This window comes from Helianthus annuus, chromosome 2 (genome assembly GCF_002127325.2).
Source record: "Helianthus annuus cultivar XRQ/B chromosome 2, HanXRQr2.0-SUNRISE, whole genome shotgun sequence".
NCBI lineage: Eukaryota > Viridiplantae > Streptophyta > Magnoliopsida > Asterales > Asteraceae > Helianthus > Helianthus annuus.
In genome coordinates, this window is record NC_035434.2 from 65,677,721 (window position 1) to 65,690,256 (window position 12,536).

General features: G+C 44.4%; 1 protein-coding gene across 1 annotated transcript; it reads right to left on the reverse strand.

Moving 5' to 3' along the window:
- Window positions 1-9,989: 9,989 nt before the first annotated feature.
- Window positions 9,990-11,614, reverse strand: LOC110917849 (UDP-glycosyltransferase 89B2). Its single transcript, XM_022162289.2, has one exon. It carries the CDS (start codon window positions 11,495-11,497, stop codon window positions 10,091-10,093), a length of 1,407 nt encoding a protein of 468 aa, XP_022017981.1. The 5' UTR covers window positions 11,498-11,614; the 3' UTR covers window positions 9,990-10,090.
- Between the last annotated feature and the right edge of the window lie 922 nt (window positions 11,615-12,536).

Consider the following 12,536-nt stretch of genomic DNA (forward strand, 5'->3'; position numbering starts at 1 on the left):
CGACGGCAACACCCTCTTCCTTCTTGGAACTTCTTGCTCGATACAATCTCATTCTACCCTCTATCGGTTAGTTTTTCATTATTGAATCCTCATATGTTGAATGCATGTGATAATTAGAATTAGTTGTGAATGATGATGTTCTTGTGAATTGGGTTGCATGATAACAATCTAAAAACCGGTTAGATATCATAGGCTATCATGATCAATTTGTTTGTATGATGCTTGTGATCGAATGAAGGTAATTGATAGCATGCTTATGTAATCGGATATGTTACATGTTATTGTTTGGCCTTCATGTGATGTCAAGATTAACCAATGTAACCGGGTGAATAATTACGAATCGGACCGAATGCTACGAATTGCTAGTACTGTTAATTATTGTTAAGCTCGAACCATGAAATTATGCTTGTTCATGTTCGTGTTGTTCATATTGAATTGGATTAGGGTTCATATGAAACTATGATGGAATTGCTTGTTTGATCGATATTAGGTGAACCGAATTAATTGGAGTTATGTTAATTGATAATTGTAACTAAGGAAACGGTTATATTGGTCAACCGAAATTAATTGACTATAGTAACAATATTGCTTGAATTATGGAAACAATATAACTGTTTGGCATAAATTCGGATTCACACAAGTCCAGTCGCACAAGGCATCTTGGTAGCACAAGATGTCCACTCGCACAAGCGGACATAGTCGCACAAGAGGTCCAATCGCACAACTCATCCAGTCGCATAAGCTTGACTGGATCGCACAAGATGTTTGTCCAATTGCTTATTTGGGCCGGATAGTTATTTGGGCTGGGTTGTTCGATCACACAAGATGGTTGGGCTCGCACAAGCTCACGGCCCAACCATCCGAGTCGCACAAGCTAAATTATTGTTAGGCTATTGGGCCGAACGAGCCCAAGTCACATCGCACAACCCAATTCCAATCGCACAACTCGGCCGGACCGCACAAGTTGCTTATACGTTATTTTTATCTTTGGGCCAATATGTTTTGGGCTACTTATGTTACTAGGCCGGGAACTAATGAATTACATCGGATGGACCGCACAAGGATGTTAGGCTTGTACGAGTCCAAATCTTGCATACGTTATTAACTGTTAAAGTGTATTTGACTGATTACGTGTTGCCATGATAAATACGTGTTTGCCATGACTTATACGTGCATTACTTGAGTCAAAACCTGACTTGTATGGTAACCCTGTTAGGACGTGGTTGACCACTGTTAGTTCAAGAACCCTCTCCTTTTGTGTATCTGCCGAGCAACCCAAGGTGAGTTCACACAGCCAAGGCATGGGATTCCCGGGTTGGGAATTGGGATGGATTATGTGAAATGGATAATTACTCGTACTTACGCTATCACTAGACTATAGACCATCGTCCTCAGGTTAGTCAGGACACTTACGTAAAACCTACGTGAACTAGTATTTTCCATTGTCTCCCGGGTCGGGAGGACACTTACGTAAAACCTACGTAAACTAATACCTACTACTGTCTTCCGGGTCGGAAGGATACTTACGTAAATCCTACATAAACCCCACGCGTACCACTGTCCTCGGGGAAGGGCACTCACGTAAATCCTACGTGACCTAGTACGTATTCCAGTTCTCGGTTTAAGAAGAACACATGGTTGCAAATAGTCTAGTAAGTACCATAATGGGAAGCCCCCATTATTACGGATAAATGTGGGAATCCCCCACCAGTAGTATATACTTGCATGGGAAGCCCCCACTAGATGAACTTACGCATTACTGTTATGAACTTACTTTCTGTGAACTCGCTCAACTAGTTGTTGACTCTCTGCTGCATGCCTTTCAGGACCTTAGGTATCATATGGAGCTTGCACAAGGAGGAGCGGGTCGTTGTGGGCAAGGATTTGTGAATGCTTACTAAACACTTATGACATTCATACACTAATACTTATGTTTTGGGCTTTTACTTTAATGCTTCCGCTACTTAAACAAAGTTTGGTTTGAACGTCGAATGTATTGATTTGGGTTTTATAAACTACTTTAACTATTATATGCTTGTTCAATATGATTGGTGGCTTGATCCTGGTCAGTCACGCTCCCAAGCGGTGATACTCCGCAGGTGGATTTTGGGGGTGTGACAGATTGGTATCAGAGCCATTGGTTATAGAGAACTCGGTTTTAATATGGGAAACGATTTTATTAAAACCAGACTATAACCAGAACAGTGCTCTCAACGATCCACAACGACGCTTCGCTCCACGTGCAAGACTCGACATCCTAGGTAATATGGTTTATGTTTGTTGCCTGCATGCTAGAACTATACAGAACTTTGCTCGCATTACGCTTAGATACACATGATACTATTACATGAGAATACCTACGTGCTTACGCTTTTCTGTCATCGCCCTACTCGCGAACCACTCTCACTTACGTTACTTTTACTATGAAGATCATGTCTGGACGAATTAACATGACTCAAGCCCAGCTAGAGGCTCTCGTTCAAGCTCAAGTTGCTGCGGCACTTGCAGCTGCTCAAGCAGGTAGTATATCCTGTAGTCATAACTTACACTAGGATCTTTAGATCCTACACTCCTAAACTAGCCCTTGTATTTAAACTTTGCCCTATTCGTACACAATAGGTCAACACGCGCAGCAACCTGTCTGCACTTTCAAGAACTTCATGGACTGTCGTCCAAGTACATTTAGTGGCACGGAAGGGGCGGTTGGACTCCTCCACTGGTTTGAAAAGCTCGAGTCTGTGTTCGAGATGTGTGAATGCGCTGAGGCTCGCAGGGTGAAATACGCCACGGGCACGCTAGAAGGAATAGCACTAACTTGGTGGAACGCCCAAGTTCAGATTTTAGGGTTGGCAGCTGCTAACGCCACACCCTGGAACGACTTCAAGGAACTCATTAAGAGGGAATACTGCACGCGTGATGACATCCACAAGTTGGAGAATGAGCTCTATCACTTGAAAATGACGGGGTCAGAGATTGAAGCCTATACAAAGCGGTCAAACGAACTGGCCATTCTGTGTCCAACTATGGTGGACCCTCCAGTGAAGCGCATTGAGTTGTATCTCAAGGGACTTGCGCCAGAGATCCAGAGCCATGTTACATCGGCTAACCTCGACAACATTCAAGATATTCAGCGTCTTGCTCATCGCCTCACGGATCAGGCGGTGGAACAGAACAAGTTGCCCAAACGCATCAGTGCTACCACTTCAGCCACTACTCCCACTACACTCAGTGACAACAAAAGAAAGTGGGATGGGGATTCTAGCAAAGGTTCAGCAACAATTCAATCCCAAGCTCAGCAGCAGAAGACTGATCACTACCAGAGTCCCAGCCAGCAATCCTCTGGTGGCCATAGACAGAGAAGGTATCAAGGGTTTCACCCCAAGTGTCACAACTGCAACAGACATCACAGCGGCCAGTGCAACAAGGGTCGTTGTCAAAGATGTCTCAAGATGGGTCACGAGGCCAAAGACTGTAGGAGCCCACGGCCTGCAAATCAGAACCAGCAACCGCATCAACCAGCTCCACAGAACCCACAGCAGCAGCAGCCACAGCGTGGAAACCGGGGATGTTTCCAGTGTGGGGCTGAAGGTCATTTCAAACGCGATTGTCCTCAACTGAACCAGAACCAGAATCGCAACAACAATAACCAGGGCAACGGGCACAACAGCGGTGGGAACAACAACAACAATGGCAACGAGGCAAGGGGTCGAGCTTTCGTGCTAGGACGAGGAGATGCAATGAACGATCCCAATGTGGTTATGGGTAAGTTTCTCCTCGACGATATATATGTTATTGTTTTATTTGATTCGGGTGCGGATACAAGTTATATTTCTGTGAAGGCCAGTAAATTGTTAAAACGTACATCAACACCCCTAAACACCAAACACGTCGTAGAACTAGCTAATGGTAAGAGTTTAGAAGCCACGCAGATAGTCAGGGGTTGTAGTATCTTCTTAGCCGGTCAAGTTTTCTCGATCGACCTTATTCCCATAGCTTTGGGAAGTTTTGATATCGTTATTGGGATGGATTGGTTATCCCAACATCAGGCAGAGATCTTATGCAGCGAGAAGATTATTCACATTCCCCGTTCTGGTCAAGAACCTCTCGAAGTTCAAGGTGACAGGAGTGGTGCAGTGGTAGGCATCATCTCTTTCTTGAAGGCTAAGAAGTGTCTGCGGAAGGGTCACACCGCAATCTTGGCACTCGTTTCAGATGCATCAGTGAAGGAAAAGAAACTGGAGGATATTCCAGTAGTACGCGACTACCCTCAGGTGTTTCCTGAAGATTTACCTGGATTACCGCCTCACCGTCAGGTCGAATTTCAAATCGAGCTCGCTCCAGGAGCAGCACCCATAGCTCGCGCACCATACCGTCTAGCTCCATCAGAATTGGAGGAACTGTCAAAGCAGCTACAAGAGCTCTTGGAAAAGGGCTTCATTCGTCCAAGCTCTTCGCCTTGGGGAGCTCCAGTGTTATTCGTGAGAAAGAAGGACGGCACTTTCAGGATGTGCATAGATTATCGGGAACTGAACAAGGTAACGGTGAAGAACCGTTATCCTCTTCCACGCATAGATGATTTATTTGACCAGTTGCAAGGGTCGTGCTACTATTCGAAGATAGACCTGAGGTCAGGTTATCATCAGCTGAGAGTCCGGGAGGAGGACGTCTCCAAAACCGCATTCAGAACTCGCTACGGTCACTACGAGTTTCTTGTCATGCCGTTCGGGTTAACGAACGCACCTGCCGTATTTATGGACCTTATGAACAGGGTGTGCAAACCCTATATTGACAAGTTCGTCATTGTTTTCATCGACGACATCCTGATCTACTCCAAGAGTCAGGAGGAGCACGAGCAGCACCTACGCCTTATTTTGGAACTCCTTTGGAAGGAACAGCTGTACGCTAAGTTTTCGAAATGCGACTTCTGGCTTCGTGAAGTCCACTTCTTAGGCCACGTAGTGAACAAGGATGGGATCCATGTCGATCCATCCAAGGTAGACTCGATCAGGAACTGGCCTGCACCACGTACGCCAACGGAAATACGCCAATTTTTGGGTTTGGCGGGTTACTACAGACGGTTTATTAAAGACTTTTCAAAGATTGCTCAGCCGCTTATGCTACTGACACAGAAGGGTGTCACCTATCGCTGGGGAGAGCCCCAGGAGACTGCTTTCCAGCACTTGAAGGATAGACTTTGTAGTGCACCTATCCTCTCTTTGCCAGAGGGCACAGACGATTTCGTAGTATATTGTGATGCATCCATCCAGGGTCTTGGGTGTGTATTGATGCAGCGGGATAAGGTTATTGCCTACGCTTCTTGTCAACTCAAGGTTCACGAACGGAACTACACGACGCACGATTTAGAGCTGGGAGCTGTTGTGTTCGCGCTTAAGATATGGCGACACTACCTGTACGGTACCAGGTGCACGATTTATACCGATCACAGGAGTCTCGAGCATATCCTTAAGCAAAAGGATTTGAACATGCGTCAACGACGATGGGTCGAACTACTGAACGATTACGAATGCGCTATCAAGTACCATCCAGGCAAGGCCAATGTTGTGGCTGACGCCCTCAGTCGAAAGGACACTCTACCTAGACGCGTACGAGCCTTGCAGCTCACTATACAGTCCAGTCTTCCAGCACAGATACGAAATGCTCAGGCAGAAGCATTGAAACCAGAAAACGTCAGGGCTGAAGCCCTACGCGGCTCAAGGCAACGATTAGAACAGAAGGCAGACGGCGCCTACTATGTAACGGGGCGTATTTGGGTCCCACTTTATGGCGGTCTACGCGAACTTGTAATGGATGAAGCTCACAAGTCTCGCTACTCGGTACATCCAGGGTCGGACAAAATGTACCACGACATCAGAACTACTTATTGGTGGCCTAGCATGAAGGCCCACATCGCTACATACGTCGGCAAGTGCTTGACCTGTGCGAGAGTAAAGGTTGAATATCAGAAACCAGCGGGTCTACTTCAACAACCCACGATACCGCAATGGAAATGGGAAGAAATTTCCATGGATTTCGTTACAGGCCTACCTAGATCTCAGCGTGGGAATGATACTATATGGGTGATCGTGGATCGACTCACCAAGTCTGCACACTTCCTAGCTATAAAGGAAACGGATAAGTTCTCCACTCTCGCAGACATCTACCTCAAAGAAGTTGTTTCGAGGCACGGGGTGCCCACCTCCATCATTTCGGATCGGGATGCACGATTCACGTCAGAGCTATGGCAAGCGATGCATAAATCTTTTGGCTCACGATTAGACATGAGCACAGCGTATCACCCTCAGACGGATGGGTAGTCTGAGCGAACGATCCAAACTCTTGAAGACATGCTTAGGGCATGTGTTATTGATTTCGGCAACGGCTGGGAAAAGCATCTCCCTTTGGTGGAATTCTCATACAATAACAGCTATCACACCAGCATACAAGCCGCTCCATTCGAGGCATTGTACGGACGTAAATGCCGGTCACCTCTCTGTTGGGCAGAGGTGGGGGATAGTCAGATCACGGGTCCAGAGATTGTAGTGGACGCCACAGAAAAGATTGCACAGATACGACAACGCATGGCGGCAGCACGCAACCGTCAGAAAGCCTACGCGGACAAGCGTAGAAAGCCTTTGGAATTTCAGGTCGGGGACCGGGTTTTACTTAAAGTCTCACCCTGGAAGGGTGTGGTTCGTTTTGGCAAACGAGGCAAACTCAATCCGCAGTATGTCGGACCATTCGAGATCATAGAGAAAATAGGCAAAGTAGCCTACAAGCTAAATCTACCAGCTGAACTCGGTGCAGTTCACAATGTATTCCACGTGTCGAATCTGAAGAAGTGCCTGTCAGATGAGACCCTCATAATTCCTTTTAAGGAACTTACTATCGACGAGCGGTTGCAGTTCGTCGAGGAACTAGTTGAAATCACGGACCGGGATGTTAAGGTCCTCAAAAACAAGAGAATCCCTCTTGTCCGAGTTCGTTGGAACTCCAAACGTGGCCCAGAGTACACCTGGGAATGCGAAGACAGGATGACAGAAAAGTACCCCCAGTTATTCGGAACCAATGCAACCACTACTGAGGCTGAAGCTACTACTGCGAAATTTCGGGACGAAATTCCAGATCAACGGGGGGAGGATGTGACACCCCAGGAAAACCAGTGAACGATATAACTTACCTAGCTTCCTCAGTGAGTGCGTACCAAATTTCGGGACGAAATTTCTTTTTAGTTGGGGATAATGTGACAACTCGTACTTTGATGTGATGTATGTGCACGATATGTGACTTTATGAACTTGAATGATTAATTGAATGTATGATTGTATGCTTTGTGTTATGCAATGTGTGTATGTATTTAATGACCCGAGCGCACAACACAAATCGATCGCACAAGGCCTTTGGGCCGTACCATTGTATTCGGATTAGAGGCAGCCGAGTTGGGCTCGGCCCACTCCCCTCACGCAAACAAACAATCACCCTTGGGGGTTGTTTCCTCATTTGTTGCAAATCATAACACACACACAAGTTACAAACCCTAAGCTCTCTCTCTTTTCTTTTGGCAAACCCGACGGCAACACCCTCTTCCTTCTTGGAACTTCTTGCTCGATACAATCTCATTCTACCCTCTATCGGTTAGTTTTTCATTATTGAATCCTCATATGTTGAATGCATGTGATAATTAGAATTAGTTGTGAATGATGATGTTCTTGTGAATTGGGTTGCATGATAACAATCTAAAAACCGGTTAGATATCATAGGCTATCATGATCAATTTGTTTGTATGATGCTTGTGATCGAATGAAGGTAATTGATAGCATGCTTATGTAATCGGATATGTTACATGTTATTGTTTGGCCTTCATGTGATGTTAAGATTAACCAATGTAACCAGGTGAATAATTACGAATCGGACCGAATGCTACGAATTGCTAGTACTGTTAATTATTGTTAAGCTCGAACCATGAAATTATGCTTGTTCATGTTGGTGTTGTTCATATTGAATTGGATTAGGGTTCATATGAAACTATGATGGAATTGCTTGTTTGATCGATATTAGGTGAACCGAATTAATTGGAATTATGTTAATTGATAATTGTAACTAAGGAAACGGTTATATTGGTCAACCGAAATTAATTGACTATAGTAACAATATTGCTTGAATTATGGAAACAATATAACTGTTTGGCATAAATTCGGATTCACACAAGTCCAGTCGCACAAGGCATCTTGGTAGCACAAGATGTCCACTCGCACAAGCGGACATAGTCGCACAAGAAGTCCAATCGCACAACTCATCCAGTCGCACAAGCTTGACTGGATCGCACAAGATGTTTGTCCAATTGCTTATTTGGGCCGGATAGTTATTTGGGCTGGGTTGTTCGATCACACAAGATGGTTGGGCTCGCACAAGCTCACGACCCAACCATCCGAGTCACACAAGCTAAATTGTTGTTAGGCTATTGGGCCGAACGAGCCCAAGTCACATCGCACAACCCAATTCCAATCGCACAACTCGGCCGGACCGTACAAGTTGCTTATACGTTATTTTTATCTTTGGGCCAATATGTTTTGGGCTACTTATGTTACTAGGCCGGGAACTAATGAATTACATCGGATGGACCGCACAAGGATGTTAGGCTTGTACGAGTACAAATCTTGCATACGTTATTAACTGTTAAAGTGTATTTGACTGATTACGTGTTGCCATGATAAATACGTGTTTGCCATGACTTATACGTGCATTACTTGAGTCAAAACCTGACTTGTATGGTAACCCTGTTAGGACGTGGTTGACCACTGTTAGTTCAAGAACCCTCTCCTTTTGTGTATCTGCCGAGCAACCCAAGGTGAGTTCACACAGCCAAGGCATGGGATTCCCGGGTTGGGAATTGGGATGGATTATGTGAAATGGATAATTACTCGTACTTACGCTATCACTAGACTATAGACCATCGTCCTCAGGTTAGTCAGGACACTTACGTAAAACCTACGTAAACTAGTATTTTCCATTGTCTCCCGGGTCGGGAGGACACTTACGTAAAACCTACGTAAACTAATACCTACTACTGTCTTCCGGGTCGGAAGGACACTTACGTAAATCCTACGTAAACCCCACGCGTACCACTGTCCTCGGGGAAGGGCACTCACGTAAATCCTACGTGACCTAGTACGTATTCCAGTTCTCGGTTTAAGAAGAACACATGGTTGCAAATAGTCTAGTAAGTACCATAATGGGAAGCCCCCATTATTACGGATAAATGTGGGAATCCCCCACCAGTAGTATATACTTGCATGGGAAGCCCCCACTAGATGAACTTACGCATTACTGTTATGAACTTACTTTCTGTGAACTCGCTCAACTAGTTGTTGACTCTCTACTGCATGCCTTGCAGGACCTTAGGTATCATATGGAGCTTGCACAAGGAGGAGCGGGTCGTTGTGGACAAGGATTTGTGAATGCTTACTAAACACTTATGACATTCATACACTAATACTTATGTTTTGGGCTTTTACTTTATTGCTTCCGCTACTTAAACAAAGTTTGGTTTGAACGTCGAACGTATTGATTTGGGTTTTATAAACTACTTTAACTATTATATGCTTGTTCAATATGATTGGTGGCTTGATCCTGGTCAGTCACGCTCCCAAGCGGTGATACTCCGCAGGTGGATTTTGGGGGTGTGACAGTCATGACCCAAACAACTATTTTCTTATTTTAATTTATTTTTATGAAAAGGATAAAGAAATATTGAAAAAGGAAAGAAGGCTCATGATTGTCATAGTTTAATCCATGCTAACCATGGTGGATGAGTCAAGAGGGTGGTGTAGTAATCCAATAATGGTCCTATGTGACATTAATGATCCAAACCATGCTCCCCACAGGATGATATAGCATTCCATTCATGTTTCTACGTGTGAAATCATATCCCAACCATTACCCCGCACCCTTTAGCCTACAAAAAATCGTCCATACTTATTTAGTAATTCATTATTACACAACTAAACAAATAACAACTTTATTTAGTAATTCATTATTACACAGCTAAACAAATAACGACATTATTAATTTTTGCTAATTATTTTAGAATTACATTAATGCTTCAAATTCTCAACTAATCTATCCAATTCACATACCGAACTCCCCTTTTCACCTACTGCTTCTTGTGCCGCCTTCCTAAGCTCTTTTGCTCGTTCTCTCTCCAACCGAGTTTCCTGACTCACTGACTTCCTAAACAATTCGGCCAACTCAGCGGAGTCAGGAACCGTACTCGCCCCCTCACATACTTTGATTCCCACTTTCAACTCCTGCAACAGCGTTGCATTCGAGAACTGGTCTGCGCTCATCGGCCACGTAAGCATTAGAACCTCCGCAGCCACCGCTTCCATGATCGAGTTCCACCCACAATGAGTCAAAAATACCCCCACCGAGTCATGACTCAGTATCGCCACTTGTGGAGCCCAACCTCTAACCACAAGACCCCTCCCCGCCACACGCTCTTCAAACCCTTCCGGAACCCTCCCGTAATCTGCGGCCACGTGTCCAACGGTCGGTTCCTTCACCGACCACACAAACTTGACCCCACTCTTTTCCAACCCAACCGCCACCGCCTCCGTTTGTTCATTAGTCAAAACAAGTTGACTTCCAAAACAAACATACACCACCATTCGATCCCCACACGTGTCGAGCCATGATAGCACGTTACTCGAGCTGGGCCCACCTCTCTCTGATGTCTTAACACCAGGAGGAAGCAAGGGCCCGACCGCAAACACGCGGTCGTGCCCTAACTCCTCTTTTAAATAATCAAAATAAACCCGTTCCATCTCGGTAAACGAGTTGATAACGAGTCCCCAACTTGCTATATTCCCCAAAAACCCCTCTTTAATAAACTCCGAGTCCGGGTCACCTTCTACGTAGCTCCGGTAAACCGGAGACACCTGCCACCACGGATATTCCGGCGAGTTCGGAATCTTCGTAAACTTAATCACTTCATTTTCATCTTCCAAATTTACCCTTTTCCGCTGGTACTTCCAGAGCGAATATATAACCGAGAGTGCCAACGCACCAGAAGGCGAAAACGTATACCGGCGGATCCCCAGGTCGCAAGCGAGACGGTGGGTCCACCCCAAGAAAAAGTCGGATATAATTGCGACTGGCGGGTTAGAGTGATTGCTACACCATTTATATACAGGGTCATAGAGACCGCCTAAAGCAACCATAAAGGACTTGAAGGCGGAACCGGGTAAGTCTTTGACGTTTTCGATGCCGGGGGGGATGGCGGGGTGCGGCGGAAGAGGGAGGATGAGGGTGGTGATGGTGGTGGGGTGGGCGGAAAGGAGGGCGGAGAGGGTAGGTAGGTTTTGGGGGGTGATGAGGATGGTGATGAAGATGTTTCTGGTGGCTAGTTGGTGGGTGAGATCGAGTAGTGATAGCATGTGGCCTTGTGCTGGGTAGGGGAATACGAGGATGTGGGTTTTGGAACCAGTGTTGGTGTTCGTCATGGTTGGTCGGCGGTGGTGTTTGTGTGGATGTGGTAGAGTGAAGATCCGGAATTGGGGTGAGGGATTGTCGGGTTTTTGTCACAATGTAAATGTTACAACAATACAACCCAATTTGGGTGAATCAAGACCATCGATATATAATGATAATAACCATTAAGACCGTTACATCCACAAACGTTAAACACATGACATCATTAAATTATTTTTTTGACCGTCTTTAATTTTATTTTTTAATGTGAAGCTAATTTCATTTGATTGAGAGACATGTGTTTTAGAAAGGAGGTCTAACGATCAAACCCGGCCAATAAAGTAGTTTAAGATTATTGGTGTAAAAGTTCAGATTCGGACAATGAACTAGTTTAAAATTATTGGTGTAAAAGTTCAAATCTGGACGATGAAATAGTTTAGGATTACTTATATAAAGTAGGAATAACATTTGTCATTAAAAAAAAAGTTAAATTATTTTTAGTAATTTAAACTATTTTCTTTAATAGTAAAATAAGGGTGTTAATATTAACACACGGTAAAATCTTGTTTTAATATGGTGTATACGGACCATATAAGATTACACGGCCCGTATAGAATAAAATGAACTGATAAAGTCTGTGGGCGCATACTTTGTCAGTTTATCTTATTCTATACAAGTCGTATAACCTTATACGCCCCGTATACACCATGTTAAAACAAACATTGGTTGTATACAACATATACGATATCTTTATACGGACCGTATAATGATATACGACCCGTAAAGATAAGAATTTTTTTATGAGTTAATATTCACACATTTGGGTTTCGATCTAGCAATCTATATAGTGTTCAGAACCATCAAATCAAACTGGCTTCTGCTATCAAGGAAAACGGGTTTCAGTTTTCTTTTACTTTCAAATAAATCTCATTTCACACATTCGTGTTCGTCAATTGGACATCAATGGATATGGTAACAACTACCAAGGGGATATGGATATGTTGCATAATTCATTTAGTTTCTTTTTGGCACCTTCAATCTTCGTTGCTTCATTAAAATTAATAAAGCGGT

Coding starts and splice junctions, on each gene's coding strand:
- LOC110917849 (XM_022162289.2), bottom strand. CDS start 11,497: ATGACGAACACCAACACTGGTTCCAAAACCCACATCCTCGTATTCCCC.